The sequence below is a fragment of the Aotus nancymaae genome, unplaced genomic scaffold (assembly GCF_030222135.1).
Source record: "Aotus nancymaae isolate 86718 unplaced genomic scaffold, 86718_ANA_hifiasm-v0.15.2.pri h1tg000007l, whole genome shotgun sequence".
Taxonomy (NCBI): domain Eukaryota; kingdom Metazoa; phylum Chordata; class Mammalia; order Primates; family Aotidae; genus Aotus; species Aotus nancymaae.
In genome coordinates, this window is record NW_026988418.1 from 28856211 (window position 1) to 28882093 (window position 25883).

At 34.1% G+C, this 25883-nt stretch overlaps 2 protein-coding genes across 7 annotated transcripts in view; both read left to right on the forward strand.

The window, feature by feature from the left end:
- The window catches only part of LOC105710357 (leptin receptor), an 88185-nt gene extending 67651 nt beyond the window's left edge, over positions 1-20534 (forward strand). For all 6 annotated transcript variants that reach the window (XM_012442665.2, XM_064372451.1, XM_064372447.1 and 3 more), the window contains exons 15-19: positions 1633-1815; positions 7570-7665; positions 8707-8812; positions 10258-10333; positions 18271-20534. In XM_012442665.2, coding sequence (XP_012298088.2) covers positions 1633-1815; positions 7570-7665; positions 8707-8812; positions 10258-10333; positions 18271-18288 — 479 coding nt within the window. In that variant the 3' untranslated portion in view covers positions 18289-20534. The remainder of the gene's footprint in view (positions 1-1632; positions 1816-7569; positions 7666-8706; positions 8813-10257; positions 10334-18270) is intronic.
- An 885-nt stretch (positions 20535-21419) lies between these two features.
- Positions 21420-22118, forward strand: LOC135273412 (leptin receptor-like). Its single transcript, XM_064372452.1, has one exon. The coding sequence runs from the start codon at positions 21420-21422 to the stop codon at positions 22116-22118; it is 699 nt and encodes a 232-aa protein (XP_064228522.1).
- Positions 22119-25883: the final 3765 nt, after the last annotated feature.

Here is a 25883-nt window from a genome sequence, read left to right on the forward strand (position 1 = left end):
AAGTCTCTTTTACCTTTCATCTCTTCTTTGTCTGGAAAAATAGCAACATATATCGTTCGATGATTATATAATACAGTCCTTGAGCTTTCATGTGGTAGAATGTGGTATTATAATATATGAAAATGTTTTAGTAAATCTAATACTTAAATCTTTTGGACTAATGAAGGTTTTTAGGTCAATAATTCTCTCTCCTTATATACGTATACATGTGTATATTTATATTCATGCATATACACACATATAAATATGTAAAAATAAGTATATATCATATTAAATATATATTTAATACTACATAGAATAGTAATAGCGTGACATGTTATATAGATTCAGGTTAATTGCTGAGACTTAAAATTACTGTGGACTTCATTTAATGTGAGTAGTGACCATTCTTGCATTAATTTTGATATATCTGATTAATCAGAGAATTGAGAACGATTTTCAATAGGAGTTTCTAGTCTTGATTACATATTCAAAGTATAGTTTTTTAATGGCAAACACAAATTTTCTGTGTCTCTACCAATCTATAAAGGCCTTTGCAAGGGTTGCCTCCTTCATGAAATCTTTGCTCATTGCTTTAATTGAATATGCTCTGTCTCCTTTAAATCTCAGAGTGCTTCCTATCTTTCTTAAGGTATTTTATGTCCTGCTTTACATTATGAGTACTTTTGTATTTATAGTGTAAGCATCTTGTGAGTTCCACAGCACCCAGCTCAATGTTTTACACTTAACATTCTCTAAGTAAGTATATTCTAGAAATATCAGTAGAATGCCTCAGTGGGGTAGGTAGTGGAAATTGTAATGTGAGAAGAACTATAATGGTTGGAGCATCCAGAGCCTAATAGGTAAGACAGGTATTAATGAAATAATCATACAAGTGGATATCTGTTTGCAAACTTAGATAAGGGCCTGCAGGAAAGGAATATAATTTTATAAAATGAATTAAAAAAGGAGCCTGACATGGCATTGAAATTCAGAGAAGTTACCTTGAGGAAGTGGTACTGAACTGAAATCTGAAATGTGAGTAGGATTTAACCTTTCCCAAAAGATACAAGGAAGGACAGGAAAAACATTGGCTCCTAAAAGGATCAGCCAGATCATTAGTCTTTATGGCACAGGATAAAAAATGAAGGAAGACCAGGTGGCTTTGGTGAGGAAAATCGTGGCAGGCAGAGAGATAGGTTGAGACTTGGCCCTCAGGGCCTTGTAGGCATGATAGAAATTTTATCCTCAAATTAAAAGCACTTAAAAGCACTGGAGGCTTTTAAGTGGGATACTGTGCAGATGGTGTTGAAATGAACAGATTTGTGCTTTGAGAGTATCACTCCATCATTGGGAGAGGATGGTCAATAGGCTTCTGTAGTATTCCATATGAGAATGCCTTTTTGAGTATATCACAGAATTGCTTTTTTAAGGTTTTAGGTAATATCATGTTTCTCTTCAATGTTATATATTCCCGTATCTGTTTAAATGACTCTCATGATACAAAAATAATTGCCATGTAGTATATTTATTTGTGTAAATTGTGTGCCTTCTCTTCCTTATCCCCTTCCTTAGTAGGTTATAAGTTCCTCAAAAGTATTAGATTTTCATTAATTTTTAATTTAAAAATTAATTTTCTTCTTTTCCCCTCAGTAAATATCGTGCAGTCACTCAGTGCTTATCCTTTAAACAGCAGTTGTGTGATTCTTTCCTGGATGCTATCACCCAGTGATTACAAGCCAATGTATTTTATTATTGAGTGGAAAAATCTTAATGAAGATGATGAAATAAAATGGCTTAGAATCTCTTCATCTGTTAAGAAGTGTTATATCCATGGTAAGTTTACTATACTTCAGTAAGTTGCTCTTATGGATTAATATGACACTACAGATGATTAATTCAATTAATATAGCCAGTTAATGAAAACTTCAAAAATATAGAGGATACTACCATCCTAGTACATATAATCCTATAACCTTTATCAAAACCTTTAATTCTATTTTTTTGAGACAATATTCTTTTTTTGATATATGCACATCAGACATTGCTTATAGACTTTTATCTACATTTTGAGTCTGTATGAGAGATTTATATTTCCATTTACTTTTTTTTCCTTTCAAGGATCCTAGCTTCTCTATTTCATGGGTTACCTCTCCTTGGCCTTCCCCATGAAATTCCATTTTCTTTTCTATATTAAATGCACCAAATAAATCCTTTACTGAATCTCTAAGTTTATGTCCAAAGACTCAGGAATGTGTTATCTTAATAATTACAACACAATTACTTATAACATCTACAACTTAAGATAATAAACAAATTTGAAATGTTATTTCCTTTTTTGCTTCCCACAACTTTAAATGGTAAAAGTGGCTACAATCTTTTTTTAAAAGGCTTTGTTGTGTTAGAACACATACCCAGAAAATTATACAAATACAAACCTGCAAGTTCTGCACTTGTACCCCAGAACTTAAAGTATAATAAAAAATAATAACAATAAAAAGAAAGGAAAATGAGTAACAACAACAACAAAAAACTTCAATGCCTGCAGCCGGCATTGGTCAACAGAAGGGGCCCAATTCTCCAGACAACGCCGACTGCATGTTGGCCAACCAGTGCTTCAGGAGTTGACAGAATTGGGCTATGAAGTTTTGCCTCATCCACCATATTCACCTGACCTCTTGCCAACCGACCTCCACTTCTTCAAGCACCTCGACAACTTTTTGCAGGGGAAACACTTCTATAACCAGCAGAAGTTAGTTTTCCAAGAGTTCCTTGAAACTCGAAGCACAGATTTTTGTGTCACAAGGATAAACAAACTTATTTTTCATTGGCAATAATCTGTTGATTGTAATGGTTCTCATTTTGATTAATAAAGATGTGTTTGAGCCTGGTTATAATGACTTAAAAGTCGCGGTCCAAAAATGCAATTACTTTTGCACCAGCCTAATAGATTGGTGTTTGTATTTCTAGTTATATATCAAAAAGATGCACACCAAATATACACCAAAAGGCAGGCCTAAGAATGACTTTTTGTGGCACTATTACAGCCCCAACTGAACTGAACTGAAAACTTTAGTAGGAGTAGAATAGACAGATAAATTGTAGTATATTTATGAAAGGAAAAATCATGCACAGTGGTAATGAAGAACTATGCAAAATTACTGTAGAGTATCAGAGACATAATATTAAGAGAAAAAAGCCAGATGCAAAATAATGTATAATGTGTGAATTTATTTATATATACTTCAAAAATCAAATAAGTGGTTAGATTTGAGAGTAGTAACTGAGAGAAAGCAGAAGGTAGAGTTCTGAGCTTCTGGGGTGCTGTTTTATATCTTGACCTCGATCTTAGTTGCATAGCTGCTTCATTTGGCCTTTGAGACAGGGTTTCTCTGTGTTGTCCAGGCTGGAGAGCAGTGGAGCAAACATGGCTCACTGCAACCTTGAGCTCCTGGGCTCAAGCTATCTTCCCACCCCAGCTTCCTGAGTAGCTAGGAATATAGGCACATGCCATCACACTCAAGTATTAATTTTTTTTTTTTTGGTAGAGACAAGGTCTCACTAGGTTGCTCAGGTTGGTCTTGAAGTCCTAAGTTAAGTGATCTTCCTGTCTCAGTCTCCCAAAGTATTGGATTACAGGCATAAGCAACCACACTCAGCCTAATTCTATTTCCTTTGACACATTTTCATTTTAATATTTTATACGGGGGTAATTATATATCATATCATGTCATATCATCATATCATATCATATCATATCATATCATATCATACCATATCATATCATATTGTATGTTTTCTGCTCAATTCTTTCTACCGTTATTTTTAATGATACAGGATTTTATTACAAAGTCTACTTAAACTGAAGTTATTTATGTTGCTTCCAGCTTTATCTTTTATTAAATTATTTTTTAATGGCTCCTGATATCTTCTGCCACCAAATTGTTTGCTCAAACTGTGTAACAGCTTATAAGGCCACTAGCAATAAGTGGGACTATTAGCCTGAAGGTCTGAGGAACTAGGACTGGGTGACCTAGACCAGGGTACTCTCCCAAAGGTAGATCACTTATCCCAGGAGGTGACTGAAGTACAAAGTATATGTGCACAAGACAGCATTTCTAAGTCTGAGTGAGGACTGAGGGAAGTTAACTAGGGAAACTAAGGATTGTTATGATCTTATTATATAATATCATTCTAAGGACTCAAACTATTATTTTATCTCAGGGACCTAGAATTTAGCATCAGGGTAAATTTATTTACAAATTATTGAATTGAATTCAGTTCATTAGCACTGCTGCCCAGGTGGTGGTTAATCTCTGTGCTTTTCTTTAAACTATAAGGATATAAAATTTAGGTTTCACAGAGATCTCTCTTCTTCTGAATATATTCTTCTAGAAGAATATTCATATATTATTAGCATTTGTGAAAATCACTGATAGATCCATCTGGAGCTTTGCTATAGGGTTGGTCATTTTTCATGGATCAAAATCCCAGATATTGCAAGGAGACTTGTGGTCTCCACCACCTTTTTTTTTTTTTTTTTTTTTTTTTTTTTTTGCATAGGATTTCACAAGACTTTAGTCTCCCAGCTACTTTGAATGGAATGAGGAAACTAATTTAGCTAATTTCCTATAAAAAAGAAGTATTGCCCACTTGGGGGGTAAGGGAGAGGTAGTAGAACATATTGCTCTGGAAAAGGAAATAAAGAAACAGCTCATATACCCTGCACTTGAACAAATTGGTTATCACTGGAACATGCCTTTGAAAAATTGCAATCTTTTGTCTCTGGGCAAGACTTTTTAGAAAAATATTTGGAAAACGGAGAGATCCAAGATGGCCGATTACTAGCAGCTCAGGATTGTAACTCCCAGCAAAAGCGCAGAGAACGAGAGGATGCCACACTTTCAGACGAATTTTTGTTGCTCACGGACCAGGAGATTCCCAGTGGAGGAGCCCCATGGGTCACCAGTGCAACTCTTGTGGCTGGTGCGGCGGTTTTGCCGGTGCCCTGGCGCAGCAGTTCCTCGTGCAGAGTAAACAGGACTGGGTCCCCTTTTGGTCGATGTTTGGAGCTCTGGGAAGGCAGGGTCGCCTATTCAGCTGATTAAAAAAGGGACTCAAGAAGGAAGCCAGACCGGAGATTTCTGGGCAGAAAAGCACCATGAATCTTTTTTTTTAAATTTTAGCACCATGAATCTTAACGCCGCTGTTTGAGCCGGGGCAGTGGGTTGCTCAGATTCCGGCGCTGGGAATCAACAAGTTGGACGTCCACTTAGAGACCTAATTTGAAAGTCAGTAATTACAAAGATGACAGGTGGATAAATTTACAATGATGGGAAGAAACCAGCATAAAAAGGCTGAGAATACCCAAAATCTGAATGCCTCTCCCTCTACAGGGGATCACAGTTCCTCATCAACAAGGGAACAAGGCCTGATGGAGAATGAGTGCGTTCCATTAACAGAATTAGGCTTCAGAAAGTGGATAATAAGAAACTTCTGTGAGCTAAAAGAACATGTTCTAGCCCAATGTAAAGAAACTAAGAACCTTGAAAAAATGTTTGACAAAATTCTAACGAGAATAGACAATTTAGAGAGGAATATAAGTGAATTAATGGAACTGAAGAATACAGTAGGAGAACTCCATGAAGTATGCATAGGTTTTAACAGTCAAATTGATCAAGTAGAATAAAGGATATCAGAGGTCGAAGACCAACTTAATGAAATGAAATGAGACGACAAGATTAGAGAAGAAAGAGTAAAAAGGAATGAGCAAAATCTCCAAGAAATATGGGACTATGTGAAAAGACCTAATTTACGTTTGATAGGTGTACCTGAATGTCATGAAGAGAATTAATCCAAGCTGGAAAATATTCTTCAGGATATTATTCAGGAAAACTTTCCTAACCTAGTAAGGCAGGACAATACTCAACTCCAGGTAATACAGAGAACACCACACAGATATTCCTCAAGTAGAGCAACCCCAAGACACATAATCATTAGATTCACCAGAGTTGAAATAAAGGAGAAAATTCTAAGGGCAGCTAGAGAGAAAGGTCAGGTTACCAATAAAGGGAAGCCTGTCAGACTCACAACAGATCTCTCAGCAGAAACCTTACAAACTAGAAGAGAGTGGGGGTCAATATTCAATATCCTCAAAGAAAAGAATTTTCAACCCAGAATCTCATATCCAGCCAAACTAAGCTTCATAAATGAAGGAAAAATAAAATTTTTCACGAACAAGCAAGCACTCAGAGATTTCATCACCACCAGGCCTGCTTTACAAGAGCTTCTGAAAGAAGCACTATACACAGAAAGGAACAACCAGTATCAGTCATCCCAAAAACTTACCAAAAGATAAAGAGTATCTTCATAATGAAGACTCTATATCAACTAATGGGAAAAATAGCCAGCTAGCATTAAATGACAATATTAAACTCACAAATATCAATATTAAGCCTAAATTTAAATGGATTAAATGCCCCAATCAAAGACACAGACAGGCAAATTGAATAAAAAGTCAAAACCCATCGGTACACTGTATCCAGATCCATCTCATAAGCAAGGACACACTAAGACTTAAAACAAAGGGTTGGTGGAAGACTTACCAATCAAATGGAGAGAAAAAAAAAAACAAAAAACAGGAGTTGTAACTTTCGTCTCTGACAAAATAGACTTTAATAGTAACAAAGACTAAAAGAAACAAAGAAGGACATTACATAATAGTAAAAGGATCAATGCAACAACAGGAGTTAATGATCATAAATATATATGCACCCAATATAGGAACACCCAGATACATGACAAGTTCTTAATGACTGATAAAGAGACTTGGACTCCCACACAATAATAGCGGGAGACTTTGACACCACATTGTTAATATTCAATGGATCAACAAGATAGAAAATTAACAGGAACATCTATGATTCAAACTCAGACCTGGAACAAGTAAACGCAGTGAATATTTATAGAATTCTTCACCCCAGGTCCACAGAACATACATTTTTCTCAGTATCACATTACACCTATTTTGAAAGTGACCACATAATTGGAAATAAATCACTCTTCAGCATTTGCATAGCATTTCACAGACTTAAATGAAATATTGGTTGACTGTTTGTTTGTTATTTTCTTCCCTTATTCCTTCCTGTCTCTGCTATTAAGCACAATTATCAGCATAAAAGAGGTTTTTAATACCTATTTTTAGATTGCTTTCCAGCCTGGGCAATAGAGCAAGACTCCTGTCTCTCTCCCCCTTTCTCTTTCTCTTTCTTTCTTTCTTTCAAAAAAAAAAAAAATACATGAAGAACAAATCTCTTTTTCCTAATACTCTAAACACTAATAAAGAATCAGCTATTCTAAAAAAAAAAAAAAAAAAAGAAATATATTTGGAAAACTATTGTCATTACTAAATAATTTGAAGTGCTTAAGTTTGTTTTGAAAATCCCTTGATCATCAATTTAATCCATAAATAATAAGCAATTTCTAGGTTTGAAAATATAGGATAGTCATTTTAATTCTTTTTTAAAACTTATGTTCTACTCATTACTATTAATTATGTAAAAATGACCTTTTACATATTTTTCTTCTCAGATCATTTTATTCCCATTGAGAAGTACCAGTTCAGTCTTTACCCAATATTTATGGAAGGAGTGGGAAAACCAAAGATAATTAATAGCTTCACTCAAGGTAAAAATTGTAATTTTAGTTTCCTTTTACACCAATGTGTGTGCCTAATTTGTTAGCAGTAGTATTGCCATCTAATTATTCTTTTTCTAATAGAATCATGGAAGAGTCCAGAGTCTTCTGTAGATTTTTCATGGTGAGGTTCTAAAGGAAATATTGTTTTCCTCTAAAAATAAAACTGGAGCTATAGAAATAAAGTTACTGGGTCTCTGATATTTCTGATTCATCTTACTGTACTTGGAATACCAACATTTTTATTTTGTTATAACTTTTTAAATTGTCTTCAAATCTAAGCAACCTAGCAATGAAATTTCAAGAGATAAACATTTCATCTGGTATGAGAATAAAAATAATTTTAAAAATTCATATGTGTATTATTCAACAGATATTTATTGAGCATTGTTCTAAGCACTGGGTATTGAATAGTGAACATAAGTTTCTGTCCTTATGGAGCTTAAATACCAGTGCTCTAATTGAGAGTGATGGGCAATAAGTAATTATATAATGCCAGTGAATATAATATATATAGTGAAATATATATAGTGAAATATATAGTGAACACATAACTATACAAATAGGAAAAGTATTCCAGGCAAAGAGACAGTGTGTGAAGAGTCCCTGAAGAGTGAGGATGCTTGGTGATTCAAGAAACAGCAAGGAAATCGGTGTGTGTGGCGTGAACAAGATAGAGATTGGCAGGTGTAGAAGACTGGGTCCTCCAGGAATAGATACTGAGACAGTCATCATAACAACTTTGACACCTTGACTCATTATAACATAAAAATGATCAAGTGGAGAGGACTGGCAAATAAATACATTTGAAAAAACATTTGCTAATTTACAGTAGATATAATGCTGAACCATATAAGTATTTTATTAATGTGATCACAACATACTTTTATCTTCCTGTTTTTTATTTTTATACTTTTGAAGATAATAGAGAGTTGTGATGAAATCAGAAAATGTCTACTATAATTTTTGATACAGAAAGAAATTAATATTTCCTCAAGTTTCTGAGTTGTGTAAATTGTATTTCTTTTTCAGATGGTATTGAAAAACACCAAAATGATGCAAGTTTATATGTAATTGTGCCAGTAATTATTTCCTCTTTCATCTTACTACTTGGAACACTATTCATATCACACCAAAGGTATAGTACTTGAGGTTAAGAATTTTTATGGCAAAAGTCCTTAAGTATATTAAAACCCTGATTTAAAACCTTCTAAATCATGAATATTAAAGTCCTCTAAATGCTTTTGTATGTAGTCAGTATACAATTAAGATACCATAAAAAGGAAAGGCCCGTTTTCAGGAAATGGCATTCCATTTTGCTAGGACTGTAAGAGTTAAAGAAAGAGGAAAGAAACACGAAACACAGTTTAACAGTTAAAGATGGGTTTTCTTTAGATACAACCTGAGAGGGGCTTCTGGCCAATTTTGGTCAAGAGCCCTTTCTCTTACAGACTAAGAGTATATATTGGTTTTAGGGTGAGGGGGCTTATCACAAGCTTGGAATGTTTATGTGTGGTGAAGATGTTTATGGTGGCGTTGGAATGTTTCTGGGAGGAGGGCAGGTTATCTTGGGGCTGAACATCTTTCTGGCCAGTGGGGGTTACCTCGTGGCTAGCATGTCTTTGGTCAGGGAGGATGGAATGTTTCTGGCTGGAGATGTAATTTGTGCTTTATGGTCATGCTGACCTTAGTCATTAGGCTGATACCCTTTGGATTTAGGTGTTTTTTGATTAAGGTGAATTTTAAAGTGAGGTGCTGTCCACGATGGTGATGCTCCTGCTCTGTCAAGGACAATCTAACTTCAGGGAAGAATTTAGTTTTTTTAAAAAATGTATATACATTCAGAAAACAACAAGCTTTTAACAGGAAATCCTAAGCAGTATTTCTTGGAGGTGGCAAAAATGGCTTTCAGAGTTCTACAGTTTGGGTCAAGGACTTTTTGTGGTGAAGTGGGTGGTAAAAATAGCCTTTTAGTGGTGACCTGGACCAGTCAGTTTATTTATGATCAGCAGGCAGTCTGCTTTTTAGAGATCATCACTGTGTGGCCTCAGTCTGTTTGACTTGTCAGGCAAATGGCTCTGAGTTTGGTGGATGGTGGCGTGGGTGCCACGATACTCTCTGTGCTGGGAAGTCCCGTGTGGTTATTTTACACATGCCAAATCTGTAGAAACTATTGTCTTTAGGAAAAAAGAGGCAGAGGAGATTTTAGAATCTGAATTTGTCTTTCAGTCAAGTGAGTTGATGGGGCCACATCAAGTGGAATTTTTTCTGGTACCCACTTGGTACCAGAAATATTTTTAATATTAAAATTTCTTCGAGAAAATCTATGCAGTGTTTAGTGTGGTGCTTGGCACACAGCTTTCGATAAATATTAGCTATTTCTATTATTACAGTGATTTTCAACTTTGGTGTAGATAAAAGTTTGGTAGAAATCTTCATGGGCTAGCATGTGAAAATGCATCTGACCCTACTGAGGCATAGTTAATCTGGTGGACTAATTTCTAGCTTGTATATTCACCAACTATTCACATTTTCAATATGAATGTTTTTCTCTAATTTTGATGAACTGTTTATCTTTTGTAGAATGAGAAAGCTGATTTGGGAAGATGTTCCAAATCCCAAGAAGTGTTCCTGGGCACAAGGACTTAATTTTCAGAAGGTTGCTTTTTCATTTTTTTTTAAACCCAGAATATATAATATTGCATTCTAGATGCCATATGACTTCTAGAGATTTAAACTTTTTGAGATTTAAAAGTTCTTATTTTATTACATTCATCTTAATATGTCTGTTTGTTATATATTTCCAAGAATAGCAGGATGCAGGGATTTGAAATCAGGAAGAAACAAATTTCAGTGCATAGTTTATCATGTGAGAGTTTACAATATGCATATGTTACTTCTGTGTCACAGTACATAATAAAATAAATATTAGAAAATTAAAGGTCAATCTGATGGAGAACAGATATTTGGATACACTTTTTTGGTATAAACAGTCTTTGGACAAAAGGCTAAAATCAATATTTTTAATGTCTATAATTATATCCATAATTATTTAAATAAATTAGAAAATTGTATAATCATCCTCAAACATTACAATCTGAAAAATGCAATTATCATAATAAAACTTACATTTATGGAGATAGTCCCATTCAAGTACAAGTCCTTTATAAGAGTTAGTCAACTATAATAAAATAATTTGTATTTACTTCTATAGCAGGATTTTTCAGAAAGCTCTAGAGTTTAGTGAATGTTTTATTAATTCTCATAATGTCCCTTGAAGCAAGCTTAGCTTTCCACTCCTAAAACTAGAAAAATAGAATTCAGTCCACTTAAAATACATGAATTTTTAAAGAATACTTATTTGGAGGTTATTATCTAGGTTCAATGATTGCATCTTTATCATTAGTCACTTGTTAAAAGTCCTCAGTGATTTCCTTGTGAATACAGGATTTACACTAAAGCCCCCTGAAGCTATTAATAGTACTCAACAACCTCTTTCTACAATCTGTTATCAACCTAACCTGTACGATTTTTTCTGTGCCTGGGCCTTGATGATATCTTTACTATTCCCATCTATCTACAGAGAGCCCTCTTTGTACATGAAGATCATGCTCTAGGCCCTTCTTTCCTCAAGCCTTCCTTTAATTCAAAAGAATTTCTACCCCCTTCAAGTTTCTAGAGAATTGTATTGTTTATTTATTGTGGTGAGTGCTCTGAATTCAAAAAAACTGTATTTTATCCATCACAAATATTGTAGTACTCCTCCTGCTGTTCTTTATGTGCAAAGCACTGAGATACATATTCTTACATTTATTAAGATTTTTACTTTTATTCTCAGTGTTTCAATTTCCTCTTCTGTGAAATAAGCTACCTACCTTATTAAGTTGTTTGGGGGACTAAAAAAGATGGTACTTGTGACACAGTAAGGTCTCAACAGTTATTATTTTGCATATTGATGTATTTTATATCACTATTATTATTCTTTCAGTTACTCTATGGGACAAGTATTATTGTTTCTATTTTACAGAAGAGAAAGCTGAAGCTTATAGTGGTTAGGTAACTTGTTTTAGAGGCATGATTAGCTTACCAGTTTGACTTGGGAGCCTGTTTTAATAGCAGCTGTTCTCTATAGCAGTGGTTTTCTTTTTCTTTCTTTTTTCTTGGCCATGACCCACAGTGAAAAAAAGCTTAGGTTGGTGCAAAAGTAATTGTGGTTTTGGCATTTTTAATGTATAAATACATTTTACCTTCCAACCTAGTACACCATAGACAGATATGCAAGATCAAAATGAAAGATACACAAAACAGTTTTGCTACTTGCTTGAAATAGAATGTTTAAAAATTCTATTTTATTTGTTAAAAATGCTGATTGCAAGACACTAAATTGATTTCACAACATTAAATGGCCTATGATTTGCAGTTACAAAAACACTGTTTTACAGCTTATCAGTGAATAAGTTAAACAAATAATATCGTAGACATAATGAACAATGAAAAAGATTGAATTGAAATTTTTCAGCAGGAGAAAGAATGTCCTGTCTTCAGGAGCAGCAGCAGTGTTGTTTTATATATGAATCATTCTTGTTATAGAAACCTTTGCCTGAGTCTAACCAGCCACACTCCTATATACTCCTCACCTGTGATGTTGCTCACTAAGCCACAGTCTCCTTTCATTAAAACATTTTACTTGAAAAACTCAGCAACACTATTTATTTCTCTCATTTATCTTCTATTATGAATTTATGCAGTGACAGTTTGTGTAGTTGTGATATTGCAGTCATACAGATATCTTTCATTCATTTGTTCGACAAGCACATGGTGAGTATTTATATGTAAGGCTTGGCTGTTTCTAGCGTCTGGGAGAACAGATTTTTCTTACCATGTGAGAAATAAGACAGTGAGGTCAGAGAAGAGTGGCTGGGTTGAAAGTAGAATAGGAAGAACTTGTCTTCTTTTGCCTCCCTAAAATAGTTTTTCTTCTGTTCATTTATTTATTCATTTCATCTGTATATTTAATATGATTGAATACTTATCCTATGCCAGTCACTATAGTATACCTTGGTGTTACAAGGATAAGAAAAATGCTATATGCTCCTGGAGTATACAGTTTAGTGGGGAAGATAATCATTAATGCATTTATCATGGAAATAACACTTTTTCTATACAAATTTATGGGGCACATGAGAAATTTTGTTACATGTATATAACACATAGTAATCCAATCACAACCTTACAGTTGTAAACTACATGTTGTGAAAGAAATGGGTCCCATTGTGTTGAGCGCTTATAATGTGGGAACCTGGCTTAGTGTACTGGTGGGGGTGAGTGGATAAAGTTAAGCAAATTACATTTGGGCCAAGATCTGGTAGATGAACAGTCATTAACTAGATTTTGAGGCAGAGATGTGGTGTCCAGCTAAGCACCTGCAAACACAAAGTCGTGTGGAAGGCAGTACGCAGCATATTCACAAACTGGAAATAGGGAGACTACAAGACTTCTTAAATATGAAGGTTTTATGTCAAAAAAATCTAAATACCTATCTAAATAAAATTGCTAAAACTTCACTATAGAAGTATATATTAATTCAGGGAATGATCATCTTACTTTTTAATGCCACTTAAAAAGAAGCTGAAACACTCTCTTTAGCATTTAAGATCTGAAATCTTACCTATGAACCACCATGAAGTGGTTTCTAAGTGTTTAGCATGGCAATGAAATGATCAGGCCCACATCAGTAAAATGCAGTTTAAACCTGCACCAAATTATTTTTCCCTTTTCCAGAAAATGCCTGGCACAAAGGAACTACTGGGTGGAGGTTGGTTGAATTAGGAAATGCTTGTAGACTACGTTCTACCCCGCCGCCTCACCTGCTCTCCCTGAGATGCGCACAGTGCTGCCACAGGCCATCTGACAGGCCTGTGAAGAATTTTTAAGATATAGTGGGCGTGAGTGTCCTTATTTGTAGGACTGATTTTCTAAAAATCTCTGGAGATATTTGACTTTTTAATGTTATAAATTATTTTTGAAGCACAAGTAACCCACAAGGTGCTTAGTGTATTACTAGGGCTGACCAGGTGCATAAATAGCACTATTAGGAATAAATCAGGTTTTGGAATATAATGAAACATTTAAAGAGTGAAGGGGAATATAACTTCAAAGATTTTATTAATGATAAAAATCTTGTAAAATTCAGTAACTTTTTTCTATCTAACCTCTTGTTTTAATCTCCTAAATAATTAAAATATACTTTTTTTTTTTGAGGTAGGGTCTTGCTCTGTCACCCAGGCTGGAGCACAGCGGTGCGATCTCAGCTCGCTGCAGCCTCGACATCCCTGGGCTCAACTGATCCTCTCATCTCATTCCCCCTAGTAGCTGGTACCACAGGCATGTACCACCATGCCCGGCTAATTTTTGTGTTTTTTGTAGGTATGGGGTTTTGTTATGTTGCCCAGGCTGACCTCGAACTCCCAGGCTCAAGTGATCCACCCACCTTGGCCTCCCAAAGTTCTGGGATTACAGGTGGGAGCCACCACACTTGGCTTAAAATATACTTTTTAAAGGAAAATAAAGGAAAAAGAATATAGTGTAACTCACTGTATATTACTAAACAGGAAGAGGCAAATTTGCCATCCACCCTATGTTTCATATTCATGTTATTTTATTTAATTATTTCATAGGGCTAATAGCCTCATATTTTCAAATGATAAAACTGAGGCCCAGAGTGGTTCAGTAGCTTGTCTTGATCACCCAGCCTGTCCATTTAACAACTATAGTTCAAACCCAGATCTGTCTGACTCAAATTGATACCTGTGCCATGAGTTCTATATTAATAAAGTATGTCTTAACATGCTTAATGCCACTAAATTGTACACATAAAAATAGTTAAAATGGTAAATATTGTTATGTATATTTTAGAACCATAAAAAATGGGCAAATGATGTGAATAGGCATTTCTCCAAAGAAGATATACAAATAGCCAAGAAGCACAAATGAAAATATGCTCAATGTAGACAATAGGGAAATACAAATAAAAACCACAAGATGCCCAGTAAGATGGCTATAATAAGAGACAGATAATAAATATCGGTGAGAATGCAGAGAAATTAGAATTATCACATACTGCTGGTGGGAACTGAAAATAGTGCAACTCTTTTGGTAAATAGTCTGATAGTTTTTCAAAAGGTTAAACATAGAATTATTATATGACCCACAAAGTCCATTCCTAGCTATATACTCAATAGAAATGAAATAGCAAATCCACATTGGAATTTGTATATGAATAATAATAGCAGCATTATTCATAATAGCCAAAATGTGAAAGTAACCTAAATTATGAATAAATAAGCAAACAAACAAAAAACCCACACTATATTGGAAAGAAAGCAGACCAGAGAAGCCTATTATTCAAAAACCACTATATGCCAGACATTGCTAACAATAGGATAATACCACATGTGATTAAAAATAATTTTGCCGGGCGGGCGCGATGGCTCACGCCTGTAATCCCAGCACTTTGGGAGGCCGAGGCGGGTGGATCACGAGGTCAAGAGATTGAGACCATCCTGGTCAACATGGTGAAACCCTGTCTCTACTAAAAAAATACAAAAATTAGCTGGACATGGTGGCACGTGCCTGTAGTCCCAGCTACTCAGGAGGCTGAGGCAGGAGAATTGCCTGAACCCAGGAGGCGGAGGTTGCGGTGAGCCGGATCACTCCATTGCACTCCAGCCTGGGTAGCAAGAGTGAAATTCCGTCTCAAAATAAAATAAAATAAAATAAAAATAAAAATAATTTTGCCAATATAATTTCCTGCCAGATCTTCTTTCTTTTGTATGTTCCACTTTTTTCTCTTTTAAAATTAGTTTTTCCAGATAATATAAACAGGACAATATAAAAACAGCTCTATATTAATACAATATCTTACAACTTTCTGCATTTTAAAAATAAATTTAAACTACAGTTAAAGTTTGTTCTGTTTGTTCCACTATTTCCTGTCCCTCCTTCTCTTCCTGGAGGAACCCATGATTTCAAGAATGTAGCCTATGTTTGTCTAGTTTATGCATTTATACTTTCCCACATTCACATGTGTGTATCCATGATCAGTAATTCTTTGAGTCATTGGAAATGTTAATATACCTTTCATATTATTCCAAAAATACTTTATCTCTGAATATTGTTTTTTGAGCTCTCTCCAAGTTGACATAGTTAATTTAGTTCATGCATTTGGACTGGTCTGTAGTATTCCATTATACAAATATAGCACAGTTCCATTATCTATTCTTCTACTGGTGGATATTTAGGGTGTTTGAACACTTTTTTATATTTATTACAAAGAGTGTTGCAGGAAACATGGTTGTAAATGTCTCTTTGTTCTCTCGTGTATATATTTCTCATTATTTAAAATTTTTTGAAAAATATATGTGTATGATTTAATAATGAAATACAGTTAAATACTTGAGTTTGGAAGACCACTTCTTGAAAAGGACAGTCCGCTTTTCCACCCCTCCCTACCCTTAGTCTTGCTTTCCAAATATCTCTTCAGTTAATTGTATGACTTTTGGTTTTTCTGGTATGTCACCTTGTTATTTCTAAAAACCATATGCTTGATTAACAGTTTGATGGAGTATCACTTCCTAGAAAAAGCCTTTCCAAGAAAACATTGAAACAATTCCTGCCTTAACATACAGAATCCATTGTTGCTTCTGAGCAGTCAAATAATATTGTGATTTTACTCCTCACTGTTTACTTACAATTTCCTTTCTTTTAAAATATTGTCCTCATTTTTGTTGTTTTGAATTTTCAATGATGAATCTTTTCTTCCTGTGTTTTTACCTGCCATTTCTTCACGCACAATCTCCACTGTATATGGCAGTGTATAATTTTCTTTCTCCTCAGCTGCAGCTGGATATAGTCTGGTCTTCAGCTTTCTTTGCTCACCTTTTTGATCTATACTCTTCCAATTGTTTTCTATCTTTTAACAATGAATGAAAATTACTCGTTTCTCATTAGCCCTCTTAGATCATCTTCTTTGTGGTAGGTCTGTATTTGACTTATTTACATACTGCCATTCCAACAGACTCTCTAATATAGAGACAAGAGAGAAACGTGTTCAGTCTGCCATTTTGAATCAGAATACCATTTCTGTTTATATCTTAAAAATCAGAATCTTAAACATAGATTGAAATTTTGTTGCGAGAAAATGTGTAATGATAACTCAATAGCTTTGCTTTTCTTCTAATTCAAGTTTTAGAGTATAAAATATTATTATCTTTCTTACTTTGTTTTGCACCTTTTTACCTTAGCATTTCTGCCTAATTTGTTAAATTTCTCTAAATCCAAATCCTTAAAGATATTTTAAGCCTCTTTAATTCATTTTCCATTTGTTCCACTCATTTTTATTCTTCAATTATTTTACAATATTTTTCTCCTTCTCTGTTTTTTGTTTGTTTTTGATCCAACCATGCTCCTTTGTCTACATTTATGCCAGCTTTCACAAGAGTATACTCCATTTAACAACTTCCTTTGGGGGTAAAGCTAAAAACAAATATAGTTTTCCTTGGGATCTAAAAACTATTTTAGATTTCCCAGCAGCCCTAGGCCTCCAAATAAGCAGCTCAACAACTCATGGCCTTCATGGACACCATCCTAACATATCTGAATCAGCATTCGTCAAATTGCTAGACGGCCTTCCAAACGTGTGGAAGAGTTGGTGTCTTTTCGTGTTAAAAGTTCTGTTTAGAAGTAGCCATCTCCCCTATGCCCTGAAATGCACATTAATGGGCCTAGAATTGTATATTTCACTCCCCTAAAAATATAGCTTCTGTTTTGTTAATTTTCTTTTTCCTTATAGTCCTCAGGTTATGAGGAACCAGGAGAGAGTATAGTCAGCTGAACTTTGTCACAGCAAGTAGTAAAAGGAAAACAAAGAACATGTTCCACCTATTTGTGTTTGGGACAACCTTTCATCTTTCATTGTGTTATAGAAAGATTGTTGGACTAGAAAAAAAGAACTAAGTCAGGGTCCTTGCTTTACTCTAAGTAGCTGTGTAACCTTAAGCAAATAATCTTGGCAGCCTCAATTGCTGTGTCAGAAAAAAGGGAAACACTTGGACCAGATGATTTCTCAGATCTTATTTCTAGATTTTCAAATCCATGGTAATTAATGGTTCTGTGGTTCTATTCCTCACTATTTTTAGCACTTCTTTCTCTTTATTTTTTTATTTTTCGTTTCACTGCTCTCCTCTTTTATTCTTTCTTGTTCCAAACTATCCTATATTGCTATTGGTTCTCCCTCTTTCAATTTTTCCAGCTCATTCTTCTTCTCTCCTTTTAACTGTTCTGTTATTTCCCTATAGTTTTGTCTTCTTAAGGTAATTAAAGCTGTCCTTAGAGTGTGATATTAAAGCATTCATTAAGAAAATGGGAGAAGCCACCTTAGTTCAACATTTTGACCTTTCCCAAAAGGATGCATTAGTGTAACCTAACACAAGAATTTATAGTCCAGAATCCATGCTTGACAATGTTTTCGAAATCTTTTATCTTTTTATTTGTGAGTGATTTTTTATTTTGCTTTCTTATTTTATTTTATCTAAACAGAGAACGGACATTCTTTGAAGTCTAATCATGATCACTACAGATGAACCTAATGTGCCAACTTCCCAACAGTCTGTAGACTATTAGAAGATTTTTTACATTTTGAAGAAGGGGAGCAAATCTAAAAAAATTCAGTTGAACTTCTGAGAGTTAACATATGGTGGATTGTGTTGATTTAGAACTTAAAATAGATGTGTAAATTTGGGTTCAAAATATAGATTTGAGTCCAGTTCAGTTTGGATGTGTGATTAATTTTCAAGTCATCTAAAGTTTAAAAGTAATACTCATGATTTCTGGCTTTTGATTTGTCATAATCCTGGTCATAAAACATTAAGAAAATTATGACTGTTGCTGTCATTACATATCTATTAAATGTCATCAAATATGTAGTAGACAATGTTGTAACTAGGTGAACTCTAAAACTGGAACTTCTGACAAGTAGCTTTAAAAATACAGTGATTATAAGTATAGAATCAGTGAAAATATTTAGTTTGTATTTTTATGTCCAAACTTTTCCATTTTAGATTCCTTTATAGACACGTCAACATAAAAATCTGCCCATTTGGGTGTTCTTCTGAATGTCTTCTGGCTTTTTTGTATCTAACTTTGGTCAATTTGGGAATTTCAATTTTCAATAGCCTTAAAAATGGCTTAAGTGCTAACTTCCATTTCAGTTAAAAGAAAGCCTAAAGTTGTGTTTGTGCTGGTCATAGGACAGTAGGAGTTCATATCAGGGTGAACCTACATATCCAGGTCAGATTAACCAGGTCGGAAGAGAACATCGACCTCTTATCCAGCTTTCTTGTTTAATTATGGCTTAAATCTAATTTACTTCCACTGAACCATCCAAGACCTCTGGCAGGCAGGGAAATGGGCAGTGATGCAAGAAAGGGAGACTCTTTGGAGCTTTGACGAACAGTTCATGGTGAGGATAGGATTATTCTACTTTAAAATAGACTACTTGCTAGTTTTATGAATTCAGCACATGATTTATGCTATGTTGCTTACATTCAAACCAAACCAAAACCTGTGTTTGATGAACTAGTATTCAAACGTATTATATATAGGTATATATATGTGTATATATGGATCCCTTATATTTAGATTTTACTTACAGTTTTTATTTGAACGTAGAAAAGAACTCTAAAAAATATGAAGAATATGTCTTTTTTCCCTTTTTGACTACTAACAGGTGTCATTGAAATGTAAAATCTAAGTGTGAAATCATGAAAGGATATTCTTTAATTACTGCCCACTGAACACCTATTTAATCTGTGCCTAGATTGTTCTAAAATCTTTTAAAAAGATGCATATAGCGAAAAATTTTAATGGATATACTTTTAATAAAGTTTTATAACTCATTGATAAAATATATTTCAATACTATATGAATATGAGATTTTTTATCAATTATGAGTGAAATATTCTACCTGAATGCATATTTGATTCCAACAGTTAGTTACTAATTATGATGTTTTAGAGAACATGAAATATATCAAGCATATCATTTGAAGGACATACGTGAGAGTGACTCTATGGTTACAGGTTATTTGTATGTATTCCTTGTTTTCATATCAATAGCATCTAATTCCTTTATTTGACAATCTTAATATGTAGGTTCATTTAAAATTTCAGACAGACAGTGCATATATAGTGGAAACCTTAAGAAAAAAGAAAATGAGCCAGCAAATATTTGAAGAAAATTATAAAACTATAGATTTCTTTCAGAAAAAAACAGGCATAGGAACAGTTTTCATATATTATGATTGTCTATAATAGGAAAAGTTGTATTAATACAGTATTTGTCATTATGCAGTATTTTAATACCTACATAAGTCTATTTTATTATTATATTTGGGTGCTTGGTATTTTTATTCCTTTGTGTTTTTAATCACTGATATATTTTACTTAAGAGTATAAAACTCTGCTAAATAAATTGTATTTTATGTGGAATATACTTGCCATTATGAAGAACAGCTGGGTATACCATTATTTCAGGCAATATATCTGAATTCTATTAGTTTAAAAATTGTAAAATTCAAGTTAAATTACATGTATGATATATAAGCTGAACACATTTTCTATAGCCCTTAATTTAGTTGTGTTAAATTTTCAATGTGATTTATCAACAGCTTTTTCATTTTGCATTTATTTTTCAATGTGTTTACATTGTATAAATTGAGCTTTTTGCACAGATTCTTGATTTGTAGTTGCTTGGCAGGATTTTTCTTTGTAATGTAATCATTCCTATAAAAAATATGATGTACATTTGTCTTGTGTATTTGTCTTCATTTCACATGTCCATAGTAAATATTTTTACATGAAGTTATTTATAAGGAATAGTAATTTACAAGTCTGTGATCATCTCCTTCATCATCATTGTTCTCAGCATACAGATCCCATTAGCTCTTATTTTCAGATAGTCTCAAGCAGATTCTCAGTATTAGCAGATAAGTTTTTAATAGTCAACACAATTACTTTACCTTTGTACCATATCTTATTTCACAGCATAGTTATTTTAACTGTTTTTAGACAAGCTGTTTTGCTCATTTTATTTTATTTTAATCTACTTTTTCTTTTTTGGGCTAAAATTTTTAGTTTATGGGAATGTAATTTGCTACAAAATACTAGGAAGAAAATATCTTCAGAAGACAGCATTTTTCAATGACAGGAACCAGTCTTTCCTGAGAGCTAAGCATTTGCAGACACTAATTTATTTCTAGCCACAACACCATGAAGCACATTGTTAGAAATGATGAAATCGAAAGGCAGAGAGGTTAATGTACTTGCTCATGGTTATAGACTTAGAAGAATTCAAGTCTAAGTCTGTCTTGTCCCACTTTCAAACACTACCTTAAATGGCCTCTTCTGTATGCTTTTTGATATATGTATTTTGGTAAAAAACTAGTTAATTTGTGGTTGACTTATTTCCTTTATTAACCTTACACACTTCCATTTCTGCCAGTATGACATAATGAAGACAAAATTTTAACATAATTGAGCCTTAAAATGTGTCTTTTCTTTTAGCCAGAAACATTTGAGCATCTTTTTATCAAGCATACAGAATCAGTGACATTTCGTCCTCTTCTTTTGGAGCCTGAAGCAATTTCAGAAGATATCAGTGTTGATACATCATGGAAAAATAAAGATGAGATGGTGCCAACAACTGTGGTCTCTCTCCTTCCAACAACAGATCTTGAAAAGGGTTCTGTTTGTATTAGTGACCAGTTCAACAGTGCTAACTTCTCTGAGGCTGGGGGTACCGAGGTAACCTGTGAGGACGAAAGCCGAAGACAACCCTTTGTTAAATATGCCACGCTGGTCAGCAACTCTAAACTAGGTGAAACTGATGAAGAACAAGGGCTTATAAATAGTTCAGTCAGTAAGTGCTTCTCTAGCAAAAATTATCCACTGAGGGATTCTTTCTCTAATAGCTCATGGGAAATAGAGGCACAGGCATTTTTTATATTATCAGATCAGCATCCCAACATAATTTCACCACACCTCACATTCTCAGAAGGATTGGATGAACTTTTGGAACTGGAGGGAAATTTCCCTGATGAAAATAATGATGAAAAGTCTATCTATTATTTAGGGGTCACCTCAATCAAAAAGAGAGAGAGTGATATGCTTTTGACTGACAAGTCAAAGGTATTGTGCCCTTTCCCAGCCCCCTGTTTATTCACGGATATCAGAGTTCTCCAGGACAGTTGCTCACACTTTGTAGAAAATAATTTCAACTTAGGAATTTCCAATAAGAAAACTTTTGTATCTTACATGCCTCAATTCCAAACTTGTTCTACTCAGACTCGTAAGATCATGGAAAACAAGATGTGTGACCTAACTGTGTAATTTCACTGAAGAAATCTTCAGATTGTGTTATAATGGGTCATATAAAGTGTAATAGATTACTTTATAGTATTGGGTGGGAGAGAGAAAAGAAACCAGAGACAAATTTGAAAATGATCGTTCTAAATGAATGTTGTCTCTTTCTCCTCTCTTAGTAATATAGACAAAAAATTTGAGAAGGCCTTCATAAGCCTACGAATGTAGACACGCTCTTCTATTTTATTCACAAGCTGTAGTGGGAAGGTCCCTAGTTTCCAGCTAGAAATAAGCCCAACAAACACCATCTTTTGTGAGATGTAATTTTTTTCAGGGGCATGTTTGTTTTACCTCAAATTGTTTTTATTTTGTATCAATACACACACACACACACACACACACACACACGAATTTATACTTAACATGTGTCCTTGTATGTTTTGAGAGTATGTGATGTATTTATATTTTGTGTTATCAGACTGTGAGATTTGAAGTAGGTACTTCCCTAAATGTTTAAGATAAACAGAGAATTCAACCCTGGCCTAAGGGGTTATACTGTGAAGATTAATAAGTAAGCCAATTGTTATGTACAAAATCTAAAATATGTACCATATAATGAAACAACTTGGAAGAATGGTGATGCCCACAATCAGTATTTTGAGGACAACACAGCACTTTTGAAAACATAATGTCAGTTTTAATTTTTCTCTCTGAAAGATGTTGAAGTGGTCACTTTCTAATGAAGTTGGATTGCCAAATATCACTATATATCTCTCTGGAATAAGTCTTTCCTCATTTCCACTTGGACATATGTTACTTTTTCCCCTCATTGAGCATTTTCTCTACATAAACCAACCACTGTGTAGTACTTTACATACCTTAACTCAGTTAATTATTGCAATAATTGTATGGGACTTCTATTACTATTGTACTCCTTAAAGATGAGAATAGTAAATATTTTGCCCAAGGTTACAGTCAGTGGGTGATGGAATCAGAATTCAGATTTAAATCCAGATTTTTTAATGCTAATCATTGTGCTTTTAACCTATACCCTACATTGCCATCCATTTAAAATAACTGACTTGTAATCAAAATTTATTAAGTAGAGGCCGGACACGGGCACACGCCTATAATCTCAGCACTTTGGGAGGCCAAGTCGGGTGGATCGCTTGAGCTCAGAAGTCTGAAACTAGCCTGGACAACATAGTGAGACTTCATCTCTACAAAAATACAAAAATCAGCTGAGCATGGCAGAAAAAATAAAGATTATAAAATTTACTCAGTAGAAATATAATGTTGGATGAGAAATTAAGTGAGAATTGCACAGATCTTACGCCTTTAAAAACTTAAGATTAATACAGAAGTTTATTATTTATTCAACTTTTGGTATGGTAAAAAAATGACAGCATATTGGGCAACAAACTAAATTAAGACACCTGCACATGTAGATAGAGACATTCAAGATTGCCAGTATCATCAAAATAAATACTTCAGTACTCAAAAATATGCCTGTGGGTTTTTAAACATTATCAGAATCTTATTTTTAGACTGAGACAAGAATCTCCTGATTTTACTGTTACCCTAAATAAATCCCTACATTCCTTCTCTTTTCTAGTTGTGGGTATGAAGTGAGCAGTTCTAAACAATGACAAAGATTCTGGACTCCACTTGATAGATATTTTTCACACTTTAGAATTAATTTCTACTTGGCAATCAACAAAGCTATTCCATGTCATAAGTATTTTTAAGATGTCTCAGGATCTCACATACTCAACTGATGACCCTCTTACAAGAAATAGATAGAGGGCCAATAGCAACTCATTACTTGTTGCAGTATGAAAGCTTTAGTTCTATGCAAAGATAAATGGAGAAGGGCTTTTTTCCATGGATAATTTTATATGGCTTTAGAGACTCAGAAACAGATAAATTATTACATGTGTAGAAATTCTGGTAAAATTGAAATATTTTAAATACATGCTTATAGATTATAGGTATTTAATTGAAGGTACAGTATAGAAGAGATAGAAAATTAAATTTTGCCCCATTCTGTAATTGAAGATTAACCTCTGAGCATGTCCCCTGAGACACGGTATTCCCCTGTGATCTGGGACCCAGAACAACAGGAAAGATAAACTGATGGATGTTCCCATCAGCCCAAGGATGTATATATCTTATGTGTAAGTTGGAATGAATTCAGCAGTCCTAGGACCACTGTAGTGCTGCTGTAGGTCTGTGTTAAAGAGATTTAGTGACAGCACATTAACCTGAGATCATTCATAGCATCGTGGTGCAGCTTCAGTTCCCCAGATAAATGAACAAACAAAAATGCACTTCAGAAATACTGAAATTCCAAGGCACTTTTTCATGGAAAGTGCTGAACGACTATAGTTTGGCCTGCTGGTATGTTTAGACTTAGATCATATTTATTGTCAATGGGCTTGAATTCTGATTTCCACTTTTGAAAGTTTATTTCACCATGTATCATTATGTTTTATTGAGACCTTGTGAAAGCTATCTGCCATGAAATACTGGATTTTCATACAATTGAGAGAAAATTTACAATGTTTTTTGCTTCAGAATGGTCAGAAACTTCCCAATTCTTCCCACAGCTTCTGTAAAAAATTTAAAGGAAGGAGGAGCTGAAATATAGGTTTTAGTCTTTTAAACTTATAAATCTTGAATTTTTAATTTTTCATTTAAAGGCTTTAAATGAAACACAAGCTACTAATCAGTCTTTCTATATCTGACCTTCATGGAAAGCAACTCAGAAATTAGTAATTTGTGCTATGGTTTCAAGTTTACATAAATTGAAGAGAAATCATATGTCAAGGTTTGTAGGATTATAGGTTTTCTAACCTAAAACCCCTAAGAACAATGAAAAAACAATGAAAACACTATGAGTAGGGACCTTCTGTTGGAGCCCTGTGTGCCATTTAGAGATGAGCTACAAGTTGACAAGAAGAATAGAAACAGTTTTTTTCCTTTTAAACCTAGTCATCAAGTGGTAAAAGGACTCGGATGAAATTCCAATATCAGTGCAAGATTCTGGATGTAGAATAAGGTTGTATAACCTTACACATGACATTCTACTTCTCATTTTTTTCCCAATAAAACTTATTCTCTCTTCCCTAATACCATATATATGGTCACATTACTTCAGGAATATTTACATTAACTCCTCCAAAGCTGACATCAACTTTAGGCAGTAAGAGTTGAGAACTACGCACACAGGGCTTGCAGGTGGAGCTGGCCAGTACGCAGATGGATTAAGATATATTGCAACCACAAAGTTCCATCTCACTTAGATGTGGATGAAAAAAGATCTCTTTCTAAATTATTTTCTGTGACCTTCAAAGAAATTTCTTCCACTTTTCATCTTTCAAAGGTCATCTTGATAGTTACTTTAACAAACCTTTCTAAACTATTCATTACTGAGAAAGCTCATTCTTAAATTTTGTCACAAAATTATAATTGTCCACTCTACTATGACTAAAATAAGCAACATTCAAGAAAAAAATTAAGCATAGTTACTAAGAAATGTGAAGAAGTACTTATAAAAGGAAGCTAGATAAGTCAGTAATTTTGCTCTTTCTTGGACAATTAGTTTAAAATAGTAAAGCACACCTGCATCTAATCACAATGTTAGGAGAACAACTTAAAACATGATCAGTCTGTATTAGAATTAGGATATTGTTACATGTATTTGTATAAGCATTAGGAGATGATTTCCATGGTTTGTTTGTTTGTTTTAGATGGAGTCTTGCTCTGTTGCCCAGGCTGGAGTGCAGTGGT

Coding starts and splice junctions, on each gene's coding strand:
- LOC135273412 (XM_064372452.1), top strand. CDS start 21,420: ATGGTGCCAACAACTGTGGTCTCTCTCCTTCCAACAACAGATCTTGAA.